We start from the raw sequence: 24754 nt of genomic DNA, 5'->3' as shown, positions 1-24754 counted from the left end.
ACTCTACCTGCCCCAAACCACTCTCCTGACGTCTGTCTCCACGTCTGCTGCTCCCACAAACTTCCCCGCCCATTACTCCGGTTTTCCGGTTACTCTGGCAAAAACCCTCGGAGTACTTCTTGTCTCCTCTCTTCCCTCCACCAGCAAATCCTGACTGCTCTGTCTCTGAGGTGGATCCAGAATCCGACCATTCTCACCTCCTCCAGCCCAACCACCCTCATTCTGCACATGGTGACAGCCTTGCCATCTGTGAGGTCTCCGTGCCCCACGGTCCCTCGGGCAGTCAGAGCTGCTCCGGGCCAGCCTGCACACCTGTCCCCACACCCTGGCCCGCCCGGCCCTGCCCTTGTTCCGTTGACATGTCAGGCATGTTGTATCTGTTGTTTCCTCTGCTTGGAATGCTCTCTCCCCAGGTTTCTCGATCTCTCTCTCTTCCCCTCCTCCACGTCTCTGCACAAATGTCACCTCATCAGAAAGGCCTCTCTGACCGCCCTACACAACCTAGTAAACATTGCCGCCCTGCTTTCTCTCCCTCTGGAGCCCCTGTGGCACCTGGCGTGCTGTGTATTTACTTGTTGGTGTCCCCAGCTAGGATGTGAGCGCCAGGAGAGCGGGGAAGGGGCTGAGAAAGTGCTGGCACATGTGTGTGCTGCACACACACCTACTGGGTGGAGGCTGAGCATAATGTCTCCGGGACTTTCTGCGTCTGCCCAGCCGAGGGCCCCTCTCTCCCTCCAGTGGGAAGGAGGCTCCTCTGGCTCCCAGCTCACACACTGGCCGGTCCCCCAGGTGCGTCTTCCTGCCCGACCAGGGCGCCTTCTTTGTGAACTACGTCATCGCCTCGGCCTTCATCGGCAACGGCATGGAGCTGCTGCGGCTGCCCGGCCTCATCCTCTACACCTTCCGCATGGGCATGGCCAAGACGGCCGGCGACCGCAGGAACGTCAAGCAGGTGCGGTGGCGGGGCGGGCCAGGGCCCCGACTCCCTCCAGAGCTTCCAGCGCGGGCACTCACCCAGCCCCTGTGCTCAGTGCTTCTCACCAGGGCACAGGGCCGCCTCTGCGGGGAGCGGAGGTCCGAGGAGCCCGGCGGGAATGTGGCGTGTCTTCATAATCCTCCACTCTGACTCACAGGTGGAGGAGAGTTGGGAATCTTGCATTTTAACCAGTCTGATCACACCCATCCATACAATTAAAATCCACAAATTTCTTTTCCAGGAGCAGCTATTCACATAAACTCTTAAGATCACCATAGGTGTCAAAGGCATTTTGGGCTTCTGGCATTTGTTCTAAGATTCCCTAAACTGGGTGGTGAGGGGTTCTCTTATTCTCCTTTGCCATTGTGGGTACCGTGAGTGGAGAGCTGGAGAAGCACTGCACTCTCATTTATCCTCAGACCCCCAGGAGATGGGTGCTGGTGTCCCCACTTTGCAGATGCGCAGAGTAAGATGTAGGGAGGTTAAGCGCCTGGCCCAGGACTCACGGCTGGAAGGGGCAGAGCTGATGTTGGGTCTGACGCCAAAGTCTGTGGGGGTGGTCACCCTACAGTCTGTCCTCAGACACACCCTCTCTGCCCTCCAGGGGCTCAAGGGCCTGAGGGTCGACATGAGTCGAACAACAGAAACACTAAGAAAACATAAATCACTGCAGCTTGGAGGTCAGGGGTGAGCTGCGTGAAGCTGGAGAAGGCTTGTGGACGGATGGAAAGGACCTCGGGGGGGCGGGGTAGCTGTGAGTCTCCCATTTCCAGGGTCCCTCTCCACCCTGCTCTCCCGGCACCAGCTGGAGTGCACGGAGGAGTGTTGGGTGGAACAAGCCTGTAAGCGCGTCACCTCCTCCTCCTCCCAGAACCAGGCCTTCCAGTCTGAGTTTGGAGCCATGTACGCGTGGATGCTGTGCGTCTTCACCGTCGTCATGGCCTACAGCATCACCTGCCCCCTCATCACGCCATTCGGTGAGTGGCCCTGGAGCTGGTCCTGGGGTGGGTAGGATGGCTGATTCTTCCAAGCGCCCAGGGGCAGCCTTCACCAGGGCATTATGGAGCCCCTCCAATGCCGGTCCTCGTGTAGCCACAACCACAAGCTGCCAAGGAGCCCCTTGGGACACCACATTTAAATTCACTTCCATCCTAATGAATTCCTTCCATTAGTCTTCCTCTCTCAGTACTTCTCCTGGTCTGAGGCTCTCTGCCAGCTGACCATTTGATTCCTGGTTGATTCTCCAGCAGCAGCTAGGCCAGTGCCAGCAGTGATGACCGAGGCTCTCATGTTTGTGCCCTCTGCTCTGGCCAGTCACCATGGCATCCGCACAGATCATCACATTTAATGCTCACAAAGTCCTACAAGGCGGGTCTTGTTTCTGTTCCCTTTTCACAGATGAAGCACTTGATACGTTGTTAGTAAGTAGAGCCAGGATTTGAGCTTAGGACGGTTTGACTTTAAAGGCCGAGGTCTTGCAGGTACAGTCATGTGCCTCATAATGACAACCTGGGACTGCATATATGATGGTGGTCCTGTAAGATTAGCACCGTATAGCCTAGGTGTGTAGTAGGCTGTACCACCTAGGTTTGTGTAAGTATACGATATGATGTTCATACAAAGACAAAATCACCTAACAATGCATTTCTCAGAACATGTCCCCATCATTAAGCGATGCATGACTGTAAAAGAAAACATCAGGAACTGGCAGAAAAATGGAAGACTCTGGAAGCAAACAGAAGACCCAAGAGACAGTTGGTAGTGATAGCTGAGGTTTAGGGGTAGGAGGAAGTTTTAGTTTTCCCTGTGTATTCTCTTGTACTATTTTAAAAATTTAAGTATCACTCTTTCAAAACAAAGAAATTTTCAAAAGAAGCTGACAGAATAGAAAAGGCAGCATTCCCCTTGTGTGCCGCCCCTGGGGTAAGACCCTCGGGCATCTGTTGACTGTGATGAGTGCAGGGGTCAGCTTGGGGGGAGAGGGAGGGAGAGTGGGAGCACTGAGGGATGGGGGGCTCAGCATGGGAGGGGCCTAGACATCTGGGTGCAAAATAGCCTCTTTCCCCAAGATGATCCTAGAATCTCAGTGTTCCATGGGGACAGAATCAGACACCTCTACTCCTTGGGGTCAGAAAGAGGGCAGGAAGGGGAGGGGGAAGGGAGAGGGGAGGGGTAGGGAGAGAGAGAGCACTACAGCCAGGAGAGGCATTTATGCATTTAGCACAACTTCAGGTTCCTGTGGTTGAACAGCAGACCCAGCCCCAGCTCCATGCACAAGAAGCCACCCCCAGGAGGAAGGGGCAGAGGGGCCCCTGTGGCCCAGCCGGGTCTGCAGCTCACAGCCCCGTCTCTGCAGGCCTCGTCTACATCCTGCTCAAGCACATGGTGGACCGGCACAACCTCTACTTCGTTTACCTCCCGGCCAAGCTGGAGAAGAGGATCCACTTCGCGGCTGTGAGGCAGGCTTTGGCTGCTCCCATCCTGTGCCTGTTCTGGCTCTACTTCTTCTCCTTCCTGCGCCTGGGTGAGGAGCCCTCCTGACTGGGCAGGGGTGAGGAGGCAGACCCTGGCCTCACGTTCCTGCATCCACACCAGTCAGTCAAATCCCTCATTGCTTTAATAGCATCAACTCAGTGTCCAATCACAACGTGGTACCCAGGCTGAGGGCTGGTTGGGTGCCCAGTCAGAAGGTGGTACCCAGCGTGAGGGCTGGTTGGGTGTCCAATCAGAACGTGGTACTCAGGGTGAGGGCTGGTTGGGTGTCCAATCAGAACGTGGTACCCAGGGTGAGGGCTGGTGGGGTGTCCAATCAGAGCGTGGTACCCAGGGCGAGGGCTGGTTGGGTGTCCAATCAGAGCGTGGTACCCAGGGTGAGGGCTGGTTGGGTGTCCAATCAGAACGTGGTACCCAGGGTGAGGGCTGGTTGGGTGTCCAATCAGAACGTGGTACCCAGGGTGAGGGCTGGTTGGGTGTCCAATGAGAGCGTGGTACCCAGGGTGAGGGCTGGCTGTGTGTCCAATCAGAGCGTGGTACACAGGGTGAGGGCTGGTTGGGTGTCCAATCAGAACGTGGTACCCAGGGCGAGGGCTGGTTGGGTGTCCAATCAGAACGTGGTACCCAGGGTGAGGGCTGGTTGGGTGTCCAATGAGAGCGTGGTACCCAGGGTGAGGGCTGGTTGGGTGTCCAATCAGAACGTGGTACCCAGGGTGAGGGCTGGTTGGGTGTCCAATCAGAACGTGGTACCCAGGGCTGGTGGGGTGTCCAATCAGAGCGTGGTACCCAGGGTGAGAGCTGGTTGGGTGCAGCATTGACTACCCAGTTCCTGAGCTGGCCTGAGCTCAAGTGCAACCCTGGTGAAGGCCAGGTCGATTGCCCCAGACAGCCTTAGAGAGAAGATAGTCCCTTTATGAGCTGTGAAGGGGCTGAACCAGAGGAGGTGGGAAGCTGGTCCCGATTGCTTTTGTGGGTGTGGATGGGCTCACGCCCTCACACCTCACAGTGTGGAGGAGGTGGGGCACGTGGGAGGGAAAACTGACACTCTTGGGAAAAGAAAAAGGCAGAGGAGGTGTGTGACTCTGTCCCAGTCAGGTGGGGGAGCCTCCATCCTACCTAGCCCAGGACTCTGGAGCCTGGAGGAAACTGACCTGGCAAGGAAGCTGGCAAATTGCCACTGACTTGGTGTCCCAGTTCCTGAAATCTGACCAGGGATAATACCACCCTTCAGTGGGTCACTCTCCGTGCTCCGGGCTGTGAAGACACCACCCCAGCTGCTGGAGGGGGTGGGGGGTGATGCCATCTCTTTATTTTCTGCCTGAGGAGGAAGTCACACACAGTTCCTGCACGAGGGTGGCCCCTCTGCCTCAGCAGGGTGAGGGCGAGTGGCAGCCCCTTCCCCCACTCTCACGCACCCCCAAGGCTAGCATCCTTTGTTCTCCAGGTCCGATGGCCCCTCCCACCCTGTTCACCCTTCTGGTCGTGCTGCTCACCATCCTGGTCGGCCTGGCCTACACCTGCTTCGGATGCTTTAAGCACCTCATCCCTCTGAACTACAAGGTAAAGCCCGTCCCCGCACCACTGCCGAGCGGGGCCTGGGAGGAGAAGACCGTGGGTTCACCCTCCACCCCTCCTCCACCCCTCCACGTGTCAGCACGTCAACAGCCTTCTCCAGGTTTTATTTATCTACGGGGGAAGGCATGGGTGGTTGGGTACTATGTGTAGCTTCCCTCCACACCACCTTCCCTGCTCCCTGCAATGCCCCCCCATCCTCTCTTGGGCTGCCGCTGGGAGCCTGCTGCCAGCTGGTACTATTGTTCTGGGTGTTAACAGTCTGTTTGTTTGGAGGGTGTTAGTTCAGGAAGATCAGTTTTGCTTATCATTGCAAGGTTTTGCTCTTATCTGCAGACAGAAGAAATGGCAAGTAACACAGGAAGCAAGGCAGAGGCCCACGTGCCTCCACCCTTCACAGTAAGTTGTGGTTCTTACCCGGGCACCAAGTCCTTGCAGCCATCACAACCACACGGGCCCTCAAACGTCCTTTGATCGTTCTTGTTAGGTGATTAGTTTTGCCACGAGGCACGCCCATCCCCCTTCTGGTCCCTGCTCACTTTCCCTCTCTGCACACTTAATGCCTGTTGAGTGTGGGCCTTCAGTGAGCAATATTGCAAGGCCCTGTGGCCTGATGAAGCTCCATCTTGAGCATTTCACCAGCCCCTGCCTGTGGGAGGTCCCCTGCCAGGCACCAAGAGGGTGTCGCACCAACTCCCTTTTGAATTCAACAAATGAACCTTGCACCTGCCTGAGAGGATGGCACAGTATTAGAAGGACACCAGGACTCCTTTCCTTCCTGGTTCTCCCTGCTTCCAGCCTCCAGGGTCCTGCTCCTGGGGGTGGAACTGGGAAAGGAAAATGGAGTCACAGGACTCCAGGACTGTGACCGCTGCCTTCTTGACAGACCCAGGGCCAGGACAGCGGCCCGTCTCATCAGCAGCGTTCTTCCCAGTGGCCGCCACCCGGGTGTCAGGCAGTCTTATCAGTGTCTGTCCTTGCACCAGCCCCAGGGGAGAAGGTTCTCAGACAGGTTCATTACCCTGAGGCCCACGGGTGTGACTGTGCCCCCCAGACAAGGGACGAGCAGGACAGGTGGATGAGGGAAAGTCCTCATCGCAGCCTGGGTCTGCCCGGGCTCGGCAGCCAGAGCCTGGGACTGGGAGGAAATATCACTTACATGGGTTCCTTCAGCTTCCCGGAAGTCCCATTGACAGCATTCTAAGCCTGTCCTATGTGGGTAGACCTGTTTCCTATATAAAGTGAGGAATTCTAGAATCCAGTGCTAGGAGAAGTTCTGTTTCCTCTGAGAAATGGAGGTGACAAGAACTGGGTAATTGATTGCGTTCTCTGATTAGCTCTGGCTGCTCGGAAATCCTGCAGTTGGCTTATTTTGGGTCCTGACATCCTAAATTGACCTTGTTATTTCTTTCTATGTCTTGTCTGAGCATTGCACATGTCCTACGGCTGGAAGTGGGAGGGCAGTGGGGGAGGATGGAATCTCATGGCCGCCCCACCCGAGCACTAACACCCCATTTGCCCGCAGCCCTACGTGCCCCGGATTCTGAACAGCTTGGCCTCTGAGAAAACAGCCCTGTCCCCGCAGCAGCAGCAGACCTATGGCGCCATCCACAACATCAGTGGAACCGTCCCGGGGCAGGGCCTGGCCCAGAGTCCTGGGGATGGTGTGGCCCCTGCCTACCAGGAGGCCTGAGGGCCTGTGAGCTGCCAGGCTCTGGGAGCCGGGAGGTGAGGGGACACTGCTGGAGAAGCAGCTTGACTCTGACCCCAACCCGGACTTCTTTCCACCTGTCTTCAGCCCCACTGCTCTAAATAGATGGGACCGGGAAGGGGCTCAGGCCCTGGGCTGACTGGAGGGCGGGACTGCCATCGGGTGGTGGTGTTTTCTGGTCACAGCTGCCGAGAGGGGAGCCCGTGCAGCTCCGGCCGCCTGAGGCTCTGCCCATTTCCAGTGCCCCTTCTGCACAAGCGGCCAGCTCAAGCTGGGACGATGTCCCCAGTGATTTTTAGGCAAGATCGTGATTTGGAATCATGTCCCTCCAGACCCATTAGCTGCCATGACTGCCAGGTCACAGGGAGAGGGTAACAAGTGGAAGACCTTCTCCCTTCTGAGCACGCAGACCCCGCCCGCCGTCCCCCGGCGCTCACACAAGTGCACGTGCTGATAACCACAGGGCCTGCAGCTGTCCCGGGCCTGAGACGGGTCCAGACGGTGGTCCAGACTCATTCCAGCCTCCCCCTCCGTGTATGGAGCCATTCACCCGCCCGTCCCGGGAGAGAGCTGTGGGAGCAGGAAGGGAACGGGCCAGTGCTGGGCTGCAGAGGCTCCTGCAGCTGCGCACGCCTCCGCATCCCGGCGGTGGGTCCGTGTTCTTGTATCGCGTTGCCAGGGAAGCTGTGTCGGGGTCAGGGTCGCCCTGCACAAGGCAGGGACAATGAGGACCACTAATAAAGTGCCCGTTCAGCCGGACTGTGAGATTCAGCCTCTCTCACCTCTTCAGGGCGTGGGGCGCAATCTCCATCTCTCAACCCCATCTGTCTGCTCCTTCCAAGGGGGGTGGGGGTAGGGGGAGGCTCAGGGCCTCCTCGGAGCCAAAGGAGGACTGTGGCGGGGGCAGGGGGGGGGGTCTGGGCTGGGTGCAGGGCTGTGCACCACCCTTGGGCTGTAAACCCCGAAGGAAGGACAGGCAGCCCCTTGCCGTTTCTCTCCCCGTGTCATCCCGGGAGCTGGGAAGAGACTTCGGGCGCTTGCTGGGGAAGCCGCCTCCTACTGCCCCCAGGGGGCGCCAGAGGCGCGAGTCGGCGTGGGGCGCGGCGGTGCGGCCGAGCCCTCAAGCCCCCTCTGCAGACCGCGCCCCCAGCGGTCGCTCAGCCTCGGCCTCTGCTCCGAGCTGCCCCGGGCACCGGGAGGGGGCAGAGCGGCATCCTGGTGCCCCCAGGGGGCCTGTCCTGCCCTTCCCAGCGAGGGTGGGGGACGCCCTCCCCATCCCAGATGCGGACCCGCCAGCACCGCTGGAAGGGGAACCCCTTGTGGGGTCGGGGCACGCGCGTCACTTGGTTCCAGCCGCTTAGAAGTAAAATCGTTTATCGTCAAAGCCAGGTTGCTAACACGTGGCGGGGGGGAGCGCGCGGGGAGGCGGTGAGCACGGGGTCCCAGCCTGGGCAGGGGACAGAAGCAAACTCATTCTCAGAAAAGGGGCATCTTCCCCAGGAGGAGACGGGGAGGCCGCCTCCCTGGCAGCCCCCCTCCCTCGGGGAGCTGGCGCTGGGAGACGGGGCTTCCCGGTGAAGGGGCAGGGTCACTGCCGCTCCAGCAGCCCCACGAACTTGCGGATGTCCTGAGCCATCAGCTGCGGCTCCTCGAGGGCGGCAAAGTGGCCCCCGCGGGGCATGTAGGAATAGGAGATCAGTTTCGGGTACTTGAACTTCACCCACTTTTCTGGGGCGTGTAGTAACTCACAAGGGAAGGCAGCAAAGCCGGTGGGCACGTAGACCTTCATCCTGCAAGGGACAGGTCCCCCGGAGGGGTGAGGCTGCGGCCTGGCCCCCCTCTCCGTCCCCCACAGCAGGGTCAGCTCGCCCACCCACACCAAGACATAATGAAAGGGATAGCCCCAGAGTTTTAGCCACTCCCCTCAATTCCACCCCACTAAGGGCCCGCCTTTCTGGAAGGGCGGCCCAGAAAGAGGAGAGATGGAGAACAGGCCCAGAGAGGGACGGGACAGCCTCTACTGCTCCTTTCCCTTTGCTGCCACCTGAGGGTCTCCACCTGAGATTTGGAAAGGGTGCCGGGGAAGTCCCAGACCATCAGTGCCACACCAGGCCCCCACCTTGGCCCTGGTGGAGACCCTGAAGGACATCTGGGGGCCAGGCCCCCTGTTCCCTTGTGAGGTAATTTTAAAGGCACAGGGATTTCTCCCAGCACCCCAACCTTCTTTAAATCGTGTTCTCCTCCTCCGCACCCTGTGCACACCGCAGGCAAGGCTGTACTCCCACCATCAAATGCTCTCTGGTGAGTTCAGGACTGGGTGGTCCCCCTGCCCCTGCCTCAGAGGCCCCTCCTCAGAGGCCCCGCTCTGGCTCAGCCACGCTCACCGCTCATGCTTCTGGGCCAGGTAGCCCTGTCCCAGGTTCTCCTTGTAGAAGCGCTGGGAGGAGGTGATGGTGCCCGTGGTCCAGTAGAGCATGATGTTGGTCAGCAGATCGTCCAGGGAGAACTTCCTGGGAAAGCAGAACCGGAAGGCCACCCTCAGTGCCACGTGCAGTGGTACGACAAACAAGAGCTGCCACTTTCAGGCTGCGAGCACATGCCAGGCGCCCTGCCCATCGGGCGTCCGTCCCCAGACCTCACTACTCGGGGGTATTGTCCCCGTAACACAGGCAGGCTCGGCCCAGGGTCACCACGATGACAGGTAATGCAGGGTTGACCACATACGAGGCAGGCTACGCTGGCTGTCACCGTCATCCTGCGTGATGTCAGCCGACTCCCCCCACACCAGCCCCCAGAGGAGCAGCCCAGGTGGGAAGGAGCAGGCGAAGTCAGCTGAACCCAGGGGCTTTGGGCTGGTCCCTGCCAAATGTCCAGGACTGTGAGCAGGAGGCTCCAACCCCTGCTCAGAGGTGGTGCCCACTCCTGGGCCCTCAGTATAGGCCATCCTCAGAGCATCCTCGGGTGGGCCTGCCCCTCCCAGGCGCTGGGCAGAAGCTGGTCTCCAGCAGCCTTCAGAGCCCCTGGACCACCCTGCCAGGCACCACGGGCAGCAGGGCAGGGCTGGCAGCTCCTGGGGCGTTTCTATTCACCAGTCTCCAGCTTGTCAGCGTGCCTCCTGCCAAACCTGTGTCACCCCAGGAGGGGGCCCTGGGGCCCTGCAGAGAGCCCCTCACCCAGGGTGGGATGCCCCTTTTTCCCTCCAGCCTGGGAATTGCTGAGCAGGCAGACCCCACTCCGGGAGGAAATATTCATTTGGTACTCACTGTTGGAGCCTGTGGTCTGTGGACTCTGGAAAGCCCCATGTTCTCCTGGCCCTGCCCTCCCTCTCTTGGTGCTGGGCTCCCTCAACCCCCAGCAGCCAGAGCCCGCAGGAGCCCTCCATGTCCTCCCCATCTGTCCACCTCAGGTGCTGGTGCTCACTGGGGGAGCCTCCTGGGCCTCCACTTCTTCCCCTCTGCTCCCCCTCAACTCATCTTCCTTCATTATCAGCACTTCTCCCCCAGAATAACCGTGCACTGCACCCCAGGCCCTCAGGCTCCCATGACATCACTCACCCCTTCAATGCCCTCATCCCTGGGGGCCTTCTGCCACCCGGGACCCACCTGACCAACCACAGACCAGAGGGGACCACAGCGCTGCTGACAGGTCCGTTATAAGCATGCTCTCCAATCTCTGCTGCCACCTCCTCAGAGGGTCCCAACCATCTGTGTCCTGATGGCTCTGTGCCCACCCACAGCCTCCCGCCATCCCTGCCTTCCTCTTTGAGGAAATGCAAGTCCTTGGAGCAGCAGCTCCCCCAGGTCCTTCCCTGCTTGATTCCAGATTGGGGGGCTTAGGAGACCTGCTGCCTCCTTGTGCTGGCCCTGAAGCCCCCCATCCGCCTCCTCGGGCCTAACTCTGTCAGTCACCTCCTCCCTCTACCGCCTACAGTCTGTCAAATGTCACCCCAGGCCTTCCCTCCCCTCCACGCCCTGTCCCCTCTCCCCTCCCTCCCCCACCTCCTCACCCCTGCACACTGACACTGTCCACCTGCAGCCGCCCTGCTGCCCAGGCCTCATGGGTGGGGGCCTCTCACTAGCTCTGTCCCCCAGACTCCCTCTCTCCCTCTGGTCCTCCTCCTGTAGCCAACCAGGCTTCTCCCAGCATCCCTGGATGCCGCTCTGCCTACACTCTGTCTGAGGACATCTGCCCCAGGGTTCCACTGCTAATTCACCTCGAGCACAGCAGGAAAATTTCCTCCAGTCTGCCCCCTCCCCGAGCTCCAGATCCGGGAGTCCAGTCACCACGTGGACGTCTCCTCTGGGACATCCTGCCAGCACGTCCCCCTCAGCATGTCCACGACAAAGATGAGCTCCACGTCTCTGCCGAGCCCCTCCCCTGACCCGACTGCACACTCACTCACACACGCAAGTGCACTGGCACATATGCACACTCACACGTGTGCACATCCATCGACCCTGGGTCCTGCCCAGTGGTGTGGGGGAAACATATCCCGGGGCGGGGGCTTGTGAGGCTCCTGGAGGACCGCCCTACGGGAACGAGCTCGCGGTCTGGCCCCAGCGTGCCTGCTCCCGCCTCTGGACAAGACAGCCTTTCCAGGCACACCTTGCATTTCAATCACTCCAACCTTTGCTTCTGCTTTTCCCTTTGCCTAAATTCCCTTTTTCCATCCTTTCCACCCAGCAAACTCCTACTCATCCTTCAAGACCCAGACCAGATAGATTGTCCCAGTCATTTCCCCTCCCTGCCCCTTAGACAAAGCAAATCCTCTTCTTTGGAATCCCACTGTCCTTTGCGGGTGTCTTTAGAGCTCATTTCTTGAGCATCTGCTGTATGCCTGGCCCTGTTCCAGGGGCTGGGCTGGGGCACGGTCCAGACAGAGTCCTACCCAGAAGGCAGGACCCGGTCTCATTCACTCTCTGTTCCCCACCCCCACACTGTGTCGGGTGCTCTGCAGGAATAGACAGGCCTGGGCCCTGGAGAAGGCCGGTCAGGCTGACCGTGGTGAAGCCGGGTCAGGCAGGGACCGGGCAGACGCACTGAGGAGGCTGCAGCCTCTGAGGTTCTGGGAGGCGGGACAGCCCCCCATCTCTCTGCACCACCCTCCGGGATGGGCCTCCACACACGCGCAGTCCTGTGGCCATGATGCCAGGCTCTCCAGGGGGTCAGGAGGGAGAGGCCCCGACCGCAACCGCCTCTCGGCAATGATGTGCGCTCACTGCCCTTGGGACTCCCTGGTCCCAGGAGGGGCTCTGTGGCAGAGGGACAGACAGCCTCGAGCTCCGCATCCTCTTCTTGGCCACCCCACTGTGAGGCTTGTGGAAATCACTGGATCTCTCTGTGCCACCGCCTCCTCATCCAGAGATCGGGGCTCCGCTGGTCACAGGGTGAGGATCTGTGGGTCCTCCCACAGCCCCTGGAACTTGCCGACCATCCCCCCAGAGGAAGCCACCAGAGATGAGGATGGAGAGGAGGGTGATGGGGAGGAAGGGGCGGCTGGGACGGGCCGACAGCAGGGGTGCGTGGGGTCTCACCTCTCCAGGCCTCCATCCTCCAGGTCTCGGAACTCCGAGTTGGTCCAGGTGGAAAACTTCTCTAGAATATAGGCAGCCAGGCCCACGGGAGAGTCATTGAGGGCACAGCCTGGAGCGGGGAGAAGCGAGGGAGCGGCTCAGGCCCAGGCCAGGGAGCTGGGCGCCAGGACTGAGGTGGGGGCAGGAAGCCCTTGTTGGGGCACAGCTCTGCCCAGCTCTCGGGGGCTCCTGCACCCCACTTACTTACGCCTCGGCCCGATAAACAGGGACAATCCCCCCCACTGCCTCATGGGGATTCACACACTATATGGCAGCTTCCTTCACCCTGAAGGGTCTGTGACTCTGGGTTTTGAGATCCAGATGAGAACTACATCTGAATGCTGTTTTTAAAAAGGTGGGTTTTTTGGGTTCACTATTATCAGTGAAAAATGAGAAACAACCTAGAAGTCTAAACTAGGAGATCAGTTATAAATAAATATTGATCCACCCCTAAGCTAGAATACTGGGCAGGCATTAAAAATGGCGGGGACAACAGCCTGGAGGAATCTCACAAACGTAAGATGGAGCGAAAGCAGCCACACTCAGAGGAGGCCCCCCTGTAGGAGGCCGTCTCATATGAAGCTAAGTACAGGCGGAGCCCCTCCATCTGTCAGACGTGGGGAGGGTGGTTACCCTGGGGGGGTGGGGGGTTAGTGCCTGGAAGAGGCCACAGGGGCTTCTGGGCTGGTGGGTCACGCTCTGTTTGTTGACGTGAGTGCTGGTTACAGGGACGGATTCCACTGGGGAAAATTCCTCAACCCAAATGTTAGCAAGTTCCTTTGAAGGCTGGGGAGAGGGGCGGTGGGGAGAGACAAGAGGTTACAGGTGATCGGCTTTTCTGTTTTGTGTTTTTCGCATGTTTCAATTTTTTAACAATGAACTTAGATTACTTTTATCCACAGAGGACAAAACTGGTTTTCTAAAGCGCTATCATTATTATCGTGAGCTCCTAACGTGTGTGTGAGAGACGGTCATGAAAACTCATAGAAGACTTTGAAATGGGCAAAATGATTCCTGGGCATCCTCTGGGTGGGACTCGGGAGTTATCTCGTGGACACTGCCGGGGTTATCTGATTCTGTAGGGGTCCCCTCTTCTCTTGTCTTCCAGTATTTTACAGCTCTGTAAACTGTAGAAAACGGAGAGTATGCAAGTGGTTCTTGTTCATAGAGAAGCAAGTGAATTTTGTCCAGAGAGTAAATCCTAAAAGTTCTTATCACAGGAAAAAAAACCACTTTTTTCCCCATGTATTTATGTGAGACGATGGATGTTATCTAAACTTACTGTTGTAATCATTTTGCAATATATGTAAGTCAAATCATGATGTTGTACTCCTTACACATATACTATGTTGCAGTATGTAAAAAAAGCTGAAAGAAAAAAATTTTGCCCAGTGGAGATTTAATTGATTATTACTCTGTGCATTTTGACAAGTTTTGCATCTATTAGCAAAAAAGTTTTAGTGTTCCTAATTGCCTTTGAACTGTTTTGTGTTGTTTCACATTTTACTGGTTCCTTTATTACTTAATGAGTTAAATAAAATCTTTGACATGTGTTCATTCTATATTTGTATGATTCTTTTTCAATGTTTTTATCTTTTTTAAAACACATTGTCTTTTAACAGGGCTCTGGTGGCAGAAACAGTTGCTGGGCCCTCGCTCACTATCATGGGGAGTCCCCCTCAGGGTCCTGGGGCCCCCCACTCCCGTCCCCCACAGTCCCAGAGCTGCCAAACCCCCAGGCTCCTCCTCCCCCCACCCCTCTCCACCGCTCTGCTTCTTCCTGTAGGATTTAGGCTCAGGGGTGGAGGAATCAGGTGTGAAACCAGAGGAACACTGAATCTGCTAAATGGAGTTGTTTGGGAATTTGATGATCATGCATCAACTCACTTCCATGGAGAAATGCAGTTTAAGGGTCAAAAGAGCCAGAGTTCTTCACAAGAATTTTACCCTGTGAGCAGTGTTCCCGCCCCCGACCCCTGGGTGGAGAAGGTCGGCGGAGCCGGGCCGCCCCCAGCGCTCACCCACGGTGTCGGGCTTGGTGCACTGGATGTGCATGTAGCCGCTCTCCCTCATTATGCTGTAGAAAATCTTCTCCTTGAAGGGGTACATCAGCTCCACGTCCCTCTCGGTGTAGCCAAAAAGCCCCGAGAAACGCCGTCCCAGAAGAAGGGTCAGGGTGTAGAAATTTCTTAGAACCAAAGCCATGTTCAAGTGCAGGCCTTTCACGTGGCTAAGGGCAGAGAGGCGCCAGCTGAGGCTGGGCTGGCGTCAAGGAAAGGGGGAGGCAAGAGACGGGGGAGGAAGAGGCCACAGGGCTGAGGAGCACAGCACCAGCCCCCTTTCGCATCTGCCCCTCTGGAGGGGCTACATGAGGTGGAGGAGCAGGTTGGGGAGAAAATACAGTTTCTAGAAAGTTCCGGTCAGGTCTCTCCCAGGGCTTGGTCCATCAGAGAGGTCCATTCTCTGACCTTCCCCTCTTCTAACTGGCCCTTTCTGCCTGGGCATCTGGCCTACAGTCACCAACACTGTGTGACACGGATTGGAGGGAGGATTCGAGTCAGAGTGCCCCAGGCAGAGCTGAATGACAGGGCACCCTCCCTCCTCTCCCCTGGGCCCAGAGACATCCTGCCTGGGGGGCCTGTGGCAAGGGGGTGCTCCAAGGCTCAGACGCCATGCCCGGGCAAGGCCTGGCATGAATAACGCTACCACCTGCATAGATGTCCACCTCGCAGAGGCTGTGCACGTGGACACAGACACACCAGCAAGTCACCCTCACCTGGGCACCAGCTGGGCCATGTTGGTGCAGATCAGGGACCCCCAGTCCCCGCCTTGAATGTAGAATTCCTGGAAGCCCAGCCGCAGCATCAGCTTATAGAAGATCCTGGCAGTGGCCACTGAATTAAAGCCTGGTTGTGAAGGGGAAGAGAACAGAGTCTTGGGGTCACTCCTCAGGTCCTCCTGGCGTCCTGTGAAATCCCTCATACCCCCCACCCCCAGGCGGAGGTGAGAGCAGCTCACAGGAGGTGAGAAGGAATCCTGGGTGTGCCCGTGCCCAGTGTGCCCAGTGCCTGCCTTGGTGGAGAGGGACAGTGAGTGACAGCCAGGCTGAGAGGGCATACGATGGGCTCAGGCCAGCCCCGGGGAGCTTCTGTGGGCCCACACTGCACGTGAGGCTTGGTCAGCCCTGCTGGCCTGGAACAGTCCAGGGCCCAGATGTGGACCTGCCTCTGTGTGGGGAGCTCACGAGAACACAAGAAGCCAGGCCCCGGAGCCAGCACTGAACAGTCAGGACCTCGACCCTGAGCGTCGTGACTCCTCCGGTCCCCTGCCCACCACAGGTCCTAAGATGTGCTGGCCCTTTGGCATAATAAAAATGCTCTCCTCGCTTCTCTTCCCTCCGCTTTCAGACGCCTCCTTCCCTGGACTTCTCAGGCTCTGAAGGAGGCTGTCCCAGCCGACTCCCCACCGCATCCTCGCAGAAGGAGAGGCTGGTGGGAAAACCTGGCCCACACTGGGTGGGCGAGGAGGGGGCGGTGACATGGCCCCCCGCAGTCCCCGTACCCTTCTTGGAGGATGCCTCTGAGAAGCCGTAGCCAGGAATGGAAGGGCAGATGACTTCAAAAACGTGGTCATCGCTCAGGCCGTGGTTCTTGGGGTCAGTCAGGAATGGGATGATCTTATAAAACTCGTAGAAGGAGCCGGGCCAGCCGTGCACCATCAGCAGGGGCTTTGGGGTGCGGCCGGAGGGCAGCTGCGGGGGCTTCACGTGGATGAAGTGGATGTCCAGCCCTGGGGGGACACAGCACAGTCAGCATTGGCGGGGAGTGGGAGAGGGCCCTGCAGCTGGGGAGGCTGCAGTCCCCAAACACAGCTGTCAGGGTATCGGGTCAGGCTCTGCACCCTCTGGGGCTCAGACAGCGGGTGGCGCCACCCTCAGCAGCCCCCCACCCATGGTATTGATCACAGTAACAACAGCAACACTGGTTGAGCCCTTCCACCGTGCTCCAGCCACACGGGTGCCCTCGCTCAGCCCTCACAGCCACCCTGCAAGGGCGGTCCTGCCATTATGCCCCTTTCACATTAGAACATGAGCCCCATGAGGATGCTCGTGCACCGCTGTATTTCCAGAACAGTCCCTGGCTCATGGTGGAGCTCAACGAACACTTCTTTAACAATTTACAGATTGGGAAGAAAAAGTCCTTTATATACAGCAGCAGAGAATTAAATCGACTATAGTTTAATCTATTAATCTATTATATATTGAAATACAATACAGTTGTTTAACATGACAGTGTAGATATGTATTTATCAGGCATAGAAAACAGTTCAGTAAGCACTGCTAAGCAGTAAAGCAGATTACCCAGCTATATCCAGTGTATGGTCCAACTTTTGTAAACAGTCATGTATATGCATATCTTTATACTGTGTGTATACGAATTTTAAAGTCTGGAAGGACAAACTACAAAAATGTAAAAAGTAGTTCTGTCTGAACAATAGAATTTCAACTGAATTATTTTCTTTTTGTGTCATATGTACTTTCTCACTTTTCTACAATGGACAGATATTAAATGCATAACTTTTTTGTTTAAGTGGAGAAATTTTTATAAAGGTGGAGGGCTGGGCACCTGGAACACCAACCTAGCCACCGGCAGGTGAACGGATTCCAGGTGTCTCCAGAGTCCCTTTGAGAGCAGCCCCTTCCCAGGACGTGGCCCAGACAGAATTTTGCTGGGTTCACAGCAAACCTAGCCAGGGCTGCTGTCACACCTGGAAGCTTCTGTCACGAGGGCTGGAGTTGACAGCACGGTCTACTTAATGTTCTGGTCTATTGTTAATTCATTATACAAATAATACATGTTTACTGTAGAAAACAGAAAACACAGACAAACTGAAAGGGGAAAAGTCACTTGTAATCCCCCTATCTGGAGAGAACACTGTGTTGTCCATCCAGAATTTTTTTTTTTTTTTTTTTTTTTGCTGAGGAAGATTCACTCTGAGCTACCATCTATTGCCAATCTGCCTCTTTTTTGCTGAGGAAGACTCACCCTGAGCTAACATCTGTGCCCATCTTCCTCTATTTTGTATGTGAGCCACCGCCACAGCATGGCCGCCAACAAGTGGTGTAGTTCCGTGCTCAGGAACTGAACCCGGGCCGCCAAAGTGGAGCACCTCGAACTCAACCACTAGTCCACCAAGGCTGGCCCACATCCAGACTTTTTTTAAAAATAAATTTTATATTTTGAAATAGTTTTAGATTTATAGAAAAATCGTGACGATAGTACAGGAAGTTCCCGTCCACCCTGACCCAGTTCCCCTGTTATTAACATCTTATGTTAGCACAGAACATTTGTTACATTTTGTTACAATGAATGAACCAGTACTGATATGTTGTTATTAACTAAAGTCCTTACTTTATTCAGATTTCCTTAGGGATTTTTCTTTTAAGTTTGTATTTATTTATTTTATTTTGTGATAGCAAGAACATTTAACGTGAGATCTACCCTCTTCACAAATGTGTAAGTGTGTCCTACAGCACTGTTATCTATAGGTACAATGTAGCACAGCAGATCTCCCGGACTCACTCATCCTGCATAATGAAAACTTGACACCCATTAATTAGCGACTCCCCATTTCCCCTACTTCCCAGCCCCTGGCAACCACCCTTCTCCTCTCTGCCTCTATCATGCTTCATAGGAGTGGAATCATGCAGTATTCGTCCTTCTCTGACTGGCTTATTTCACTTAGCATAACGTCCTCAATCTTCATCCATGTTGTCACATCCATGATTTCCTTCTTTTTTAAGGCTGAATAATATTGGTGTATACATACAGTGGAACATTACTCAGATTTCCTTAGTTTTTACCTAATGTCCTTTTTCTGTTCCAGGATCCCATCCGGGAGACCACATTACTTTAGTTACCATGTCTCCTTAGGCTGCTCTTGGCTGTGACAATTGAGACTTGATTTTAAATACTCAGAGAACGTAACTTTCTTTTAACCATAAATAGAACTCTACATTCATTCTATTTTGGAACCTTATTTTTTTGCACTTAACAATATACCCTGAGTGTCCTTCTATGTTGCTACATTTATTCTCATTCTAAAGTTTATTTTAGTAGGTAATCTTACCTCCTTTGGAACACACTGCATGATGTGAGATTATTTTTCATTCGAACTCTATCACATTATCATTTGAGTTTAAAATTAGGAAAAGCAGCACACATCTGCACACACGCACATTCCTGCGTGTGCACGGGCTGCAGGAGAGAAGCAAAAGCTGTGCCTGGGGAGAGAGCCGGCAGCTGGGGGCTGGGGGAGGGCCGCGGGAGACTTCCTTTTCACTCCGTATCCTTCTGCACTTTTTGAATTTTAAAAATTAAGAAAAATGTTAAAAGCCCACACTTTGTCATTTGCCCTATGGAGCCCCTCTTCCCTTTGAGGTTGAAATGTTCTCCCGGTTTCTCGACAGTCTGCGAGGCCTGAAGGCTGCTCCATGCCCAGGCTGCTGGGTCAGAATTGGAGCTGGGCTCAGAGGGCAGCGCTGGGCCCGGCGGGGTGGTGAGGGGAGGCGCAGGGTGGGGGTGTCACAGCCTAGGGCCCGAGCTGGGACTGTGGCTGGGGTGAAGGGAAAGCGACAGGCTGGGGGTCTGGAGAGCTGGGTTCTGGCCCTGCACCTCTACCTGTCTGACTCCGGTGACACCCTCCCCCTCTGGAGGGGCTGGGCCGGGCTTCCCCGGAGGCCTCTGAAGCCCCTGCATGCTCCCCGACTCTCTGAGAACGAGACTGACCTGCGGTGGGCCGCCCAGGACACGGGCCAGGGCCAGAAGCTCAGCACAGAACAGGGAGGCGACAGGCACAGGGAGGCGGAATAATGAGGCCAGTAGAGACGAGGACAGAGCACTGGGGGTCAGAGGTTGAGGCTTGAGCCCTCAGAGCACAGGGCTCAGTGCAGGGGCAGAGAGGACCCCGAAAAGGTCTAACCACGATGGAGGAGGACGGCAGCAAATAGAGAGTGAGGAGGGAGGCCAGCCTGGGCAGCCAGGACAGGAGAAGCGCTGGAGGCCTGCTGTGCCCGGGGAGGCAGGCGGCTGCCCGCACCGAGGGGGCCCGGGCCCAGCGGGGGCCTCCACGCTGCAGGGGCCAGGGCCAGGGGCAGGCCGCCAGCCTGGGGAAGCGACTGAACGGCACAGGGCTTCAGTCCCAGCAGGCAGCTGTCCGGGATGAAGTCAACGCCGGAAATCGCCACCTCCAGAGCACTCGTACCCTGTGGGAGGTTTCTCGCTGTAAACACTCCACGTGCTGTGATGTCCTGAGGAACCCTGAGATGGTCCAGCAGGGGAAGGCTTTCCCAAGTTTACAGCCTCCAAGAGGGAAACGGCCCCTTAGTGCCTCTTGCCTCGGAGTTTTTGAACATGCTGTTCCCTCCTCCTCCTGGACCACCTTCCCCACACACTTGGCCAACTCCTAGTCATCCTTTAAGTCTCAGCTTAGATGCCACCTCCTCCAGGAAGCCTTCCCTTTCACTCTCAGGCAGCATGCGGGGCTCACAAAGCTCCCGGAACCTCCTCCCTCATAGCACCCCTCACCATGGGCTGTAATCGCCCCTGAGTGGCCTGCGAGCTGCAAAGACAGGGACCCTGCCCTCTCTGACTCCGTGAACCCAGCCCCAGCAGAACGCCTGGCTACAGGAGGTGCCCTGTCAGTATCTGCTGGATGGACACTGAGGAGCTGGGGCAACAGGGATCCGAGTCAACCCAAGGAAGCCGGGCAGCCTGGCTCCAGGGATCCAAACGGCACTCTTTGGAAATTATACACAAGGACCTGTATGACCTTCGGCTTGGAGGAAGCAGCTTAGATTCTCTTGTTAGGTTCGTAACAGAAGATATCAAAGTCCTCTAAAGGCGCAGCAACAATTGGTTTATATTTAAAATTATTCTTCCACTTATTACAGTCACAAATTTAAAAACCTAGTTCTTCATTTAGCATTTGAGCTCAACTCACAAAGGTTATTCCTTTTTTTGTGTGTGAGGGAGATCAGCCCTGAGCTAACATCCAATGCCAATCCTCCTCCTCTTCTTCTTCTTTTTTTTTTTGTTGCGGAAGATTGGCCCTGAGCTAACATCCATGCTCATCTTCCTCCACTGTATATGGAACGCCGCCACAGCATGGCCTGACAAGCGGTGCCTCAGTGAGCGCCCAGGATCCGAACCTGCAAACTCTGGACCGCCGAAGCAGAGCGTGTGCCCTTAACCACTTGCACCACCTAGCTGGCCCTGACAAATATTATTCTATATATTTATTAACCCAGCAAATGTTGACAGTCATTCTCCAGGGACCTTTGATTGATGGCTGGTTGCATTTCTAAACTTGCTCAGTGACATTCCTTGCTCAATGTTGTATAATTTCAATCTCCTTTTTAAGAACTTTAGTTGATCTGACCGACCAATACATCTTCCACATACTTTAAGTAATTCTTAGAATTTTAATAAATTAAATTTATAAATATGGTGAGGCTTAAATCTTCCAATTGTGCATATAAATTCAGGAAGATTTCCATATAAAATTACAGGTCTAAATCCATTACCCAATTACACGTTTTAAATTAGAACTCAAAAGTTTTATCTGTTACTTGAAAAGACCAAAATCTCTTAAATTCCAGGAATGTTAAATATTTGTAATGCACAATTTCTTCAACATGAAAAATTGATAGGGGCCGGCCCGGTGGCTTAGTGGTTAAGTGCGCCATCTCCGTTGCTGGCAGCCCGGGTTCGGATCCCAGGTGTGCACCGACGCACCGCTTCTCAGGCCATGCTGAGGCCGCGTCCCACATACAGCAACTAGAAGGATGTGCAGCTATGACATACAACTATCTACTGGGGCTTTGGGGGGAAAATAAATAAATAAATAAAATCTTTAAAAAAAAAAAGAAAAAGAAAAATTGATAGCTTGGCAAGAAAATATTTGCAAATCACATATCCCATAAGGGATTGATATCCAGAATATATAAAGAACTCCTAAACATCAACAACATCAAACAACTTGATTCAAAAATGGACAACAGATTTGAATAGACATTTCTCTAAAGAAGATATACAAATGGCCAATAAGCACATGAAAAGATGCTCAACATCATTAATCATTAGAGAAATGCAAATCAAAACCACAATGAGATACCACTTCATACTCATTAGGATGGCTGTAATTAAGAAAAATAGAAAATAATAAGTGTTGACAAAGATGTGGAGAAGTTGGGACTCATACATTGCTCGTGGGAATTTAAAATGGTGCGGCTACTGCAGAAAACAGTATGATAGTTCCTCAAAAATATAACACAGAATTACTATTTGACCCAGCAATTCCGCTTGTGGGTATATATCCAGAAGAACAGAAGCAGGAACATCGACAGATAATTGTACAACCATATTCATAGCAGCGTTACTCACAATAGCCAAAAGGTAGAAGCAACCCAAGTGTCCATCAGTGGATGAATGGATAAACAAGATATGCTGTATCCATACAGAGGAATATTATTCAAACTTAAAAAGAAAGGAAATCCTGACACATGCTACAACGTGGATGAACCTTGAGGACATTATGCTAAGTACAATAAGCCAGTCAAAAGGACAAATTTTATATGATTCCACTCACATGAGGGACTTAGATACAGAATTCAGCCTTAAATTCATAGAGACAGAAAGTGGAACGGTGGTTGCCAGAGGCTAGGGAGAGAAGAAAATCGAGTTATTGTCCAATGGGTACAGAGTTTCCATTTTGCAAAATAAAAAAAGTTCTGAAGATAGATGGTAGTGATGGCTGCATAACATTGTAAATGTACTTAATGCCACTGAACTTTGGCATTACAGAGTACACTTAACAATGGTTAAAATGGTCAATTTCATGTTATGTATAATTTTACTACAATTAAAAATAAATTAAAAAATTAACAACATGAGTTTGATTTTCTTAAATATTTCTGTATTTGCTTCTAAATCTTTCTGGGGTTAAAAAATGCTTTTCCACTAAGGAAACTATTACCTCATCCCAAATGATGCTGAGGTTACCTTCCCAAGAAAATTTTGAGAGATATCTTGTCTTCTAGGTAAAGTTGTACGACAGCCTGTGATACAGTTGGGACCAGACGTCTAGAGTTGCAGACAGACAGCACAGTTTTTCTTAGGACCTCGACTGACAGGCTGAGCACCCTTGAACAGTCACAATATCCTGGACTCCAAAACCTTGAGAAGAGGTTGAGTTGACCAAGGCCATGCCCAGGTCTACATCTATCTCATCCTCTCAAAGATTGCTCCATCACTGGATTGGATGCTGCATTTCCTTGATTTTTAAATTATTTCCTGTCTGGCTCTAAAGACCATTGGTTTTGTTGGGATGTTGCATTATTTTTGCATCCTGGTGAGTTTACACCTTATAAATACATTTCAATCACCTAAAAATTGGATTCTGGGCCTCCTCAGTTTTGTTTAAGTCGCGTCCGGCGTCTAAGGCCGTTCCTGTGACAGACGACCGCTTCCGGCCGGTGTTTTGGAAACATACCTTCAATCCGAGTCTTGAAGTGAGGGTATCTGTTGAGGATCTCCACCTGCTTCTTCCAGTCAAATTCATTCCGCCAGTAGGAGATGACTTTCTTCAGATAGTTGGAGTTGAACCCATAGTGAAAGCGACTGTCCTCCAGTGGTGGGGTTAACCGGGCCTTCTCGATCCTCTGGTGTAAGTCCTGGAGCAAAACGCAAGACCCCAAGGAGACAGGGGTGGGTGGGGCAGAGCACAAGAGAAAGTTTGTTTCCAGAAGACAGAGCACACCCTGCAGCCACAAGACACTGAGCTAGAGAAGAGGCAAGGCAAAGTTTCATGGGAGAAGGTGAGGAGGCCATTGGTCTATGGACTCGCACTCTGGGCTGTCAAGTTTATTCCAGAAGAGACCTCCTGGCTTCCCACAAGAGTGACTGTTTCCAGAACATATGTGTTCTTCACTTTCAACTTCACGTTCACTTCTTATCTCTCGGTTTTTAAATGTATGAACAATACACCATACGCATCTTTAATTTAGCTAGCCTTCTATATAGCAGGAGCTGGCAAACTTTCTGGAAAGGGCCAGATGGTAAATATTTTGGACTTTTCCAGCTACAACTACTCCATTCTGTCCTGGTAGTGTGGAAGCAGCCATAGACAATACACGGACGAATGGACGTGGCTGTCTTCCAATAAAACCTTATTTATGGACACTGAAATTTGAATGTCATATAATTTTCACGTCATGAAAAATTATTCTTATCTTGATTTTTTCAACCATTTAAAGATGTAAGAACTGTTCTTAGCATGGGGGCGGTAAAAAACAGGTGGCTGGGTGGATTTGTCCTGCTGACTCAATGATACATTATAACTCGTTTGGGATAAAAATTACAGACCAGGAGAGAGAGTGCAAGTCTAATGGGTGTGCATCAGGCTATAAGACCAGCCCAGGTGGGGGAAGTTCAAGTCGGCTCACAGACACTCTCAAGTGTTACCCTTCCCAGGGTTTCCTCCCAGGCACCTCCATCACCCCAAACAGATTTCAGAAATCTTAGACCCAAGTCCAAGAACCCTAGAAAGGAGTTATCCTTGGGAGCCACAGCCTAGTTTCTCTGGGGTGCAGCCTAGTTTCTGTTTTTTAATCCCATCCTCCTCGGAACCTTCATGACTTTTTTCTTGCTACTTTTTTTTTTTTTTTTTTTGGGAGGAAGGTCAGCCCTGAGCCAACATCCCTGCTAATATTCCTCTTTTTGCCGAGGAAGACCGGCTCCGAGCCAACATCTATTGCTAATCCTCCTCCTTTTTTGTTTCCCCAAAGCCCCAGCAGACAGCTGCATGTCACAGTTGCACATCCTTCTAGTTGCTGCATGCAGGATGCGGCCCCAGCATGGCCAGAGAAGCAGTGCGTCGGTGCGCGCCCGGGATCCGAACTCCGGCTGCCAGCAGCGGAGTGCACGCACCTAACCGCTAAGCCACGGGGCCGGCCCTCTTGCTACTTCTTATGGCATTTACCTCTATTAACCTTTTAGTTAACTTTTCTCTGTGCACATTTCTTTTCTCAGCTACTGGACTGTGAGCTATTCGAGAACAGGATCTCTCTCTTCTTCCAAGCATCCAGCCCTGTGCCTGCACACAGTAGGTGCTCAAATACCCACAGAATAAAGCGAGAATGGGTGGGGACATCCCAGCTCCCTCCCACCCTCCTGGCCCAGCTCAAGCCTAGCTGTCAGATCAGCCCACCCCATTGGTCACATCCTTCCTGACTCCAGCCCTGCGCGGAGGAGGGGGCAGTGGCTTAGGAGTTAGACAGCTCTGAGTCCAAACCTTTCTGCTTATTATCTCGGTCACCTTGGACAAATGGCTTTACCTCTCTGAGCTTCAGTTTCTGCATCTGTAAGATGG

The 24754-nt window shown here is 53.9% G+C and overlaps 2 protein-coding genes across 10 annotated transcripts in view; one reads left to right on the top strand and one right to left on the bottom strand.

Moving 5' to 3' along the window:
* The window catches only part of TMEM63A (transmembrane protein 63A), a 33216-nt gene extending 25705 nt beyond the window's left edge, over positions 1–7511 (top strand). For all 7 annotated transcript variants that reach the window (XM_087424411.1, XM_087424414.1, XM_087424416.1 and 4 more), the window contains 6 exons: positions 790–952; positions 1848–1953; positions 3333–3500; positions 4914–5029; positions 5378–5440; positions 6567–7511. In XM_087424411.1, the coding sequence (XP_087280537.1) occupies positions 790–952; positions 1848–1953; positions 3333–3500; positions 4914–5029; positions 5378–5440; positions 6567–6734 (784 nt within the window). In that variant the 3' untranslated portion in view covers positions 6735–7511. The remainder of the gene's footprint in view (positions 1–789; positions 953–1847; positions 1954–3332; positions 3501–4913; positions 5030–5377; positions 5441–6566) is intronic.
* Positions 7512–8109: 598 nt separating this feature from the next.
* Positions 8110–24754, bottom strand: part of EPHX1 (epoxide hydrolase 1) — a 35455-nt gene continuing 18810 nt past the window's right edge. For all 3 annotated transcript variants that reach the window (XM_087424407.1, XM_087424409.1, XM_087424408.1), the window contains exons 3-9: positions 22877–23057; positions 15887–16114; positions 15102–15231; positions 14347–14555; positions 12287–12395; positions 9137–9262; positions 8110–8542 (exon numbers count right to left, since the gene is read on the bottom strand). In XM_087424407.1, the coding sequence (XP_087280533.1) occupies positions 8341–8542; positions 9137–9262; positions 12287–12395; positions 14347–14555; positions 15102–15231; positions 15887–16114; positions 22877–23057 (1185 nt within the window). In that variant the 3' untranslated portion in view covers positions 8110–8340. The remainder of the gene's footprint in view (positions 8543–9136; positions 9263–12286; positions 12396–14346; positions 14556–15101; positions 15232–15886; positions 16115–22876; positions 23058–24754) is intronic.

The sequence above is a fragment of the Ceratotherium simum genome, chromosome 36 (genome assembly GCF_057802395.1).
Source record: "Ceratotherium simum simum isolate JZ-2026a chromosome 36, ASM5780239v1, whole genome shotgun sequence".
Classification (NCBI taxonomy): Eukaryota; Metazoa; Chordata; class Mammalia; order Perissodactyla; family Rhinocerotidae; genus Ceratotherium; species Ceratotherium simum.
This window is presented reverse-complemented; position numbering and strand designations above follow the sequence as displayed.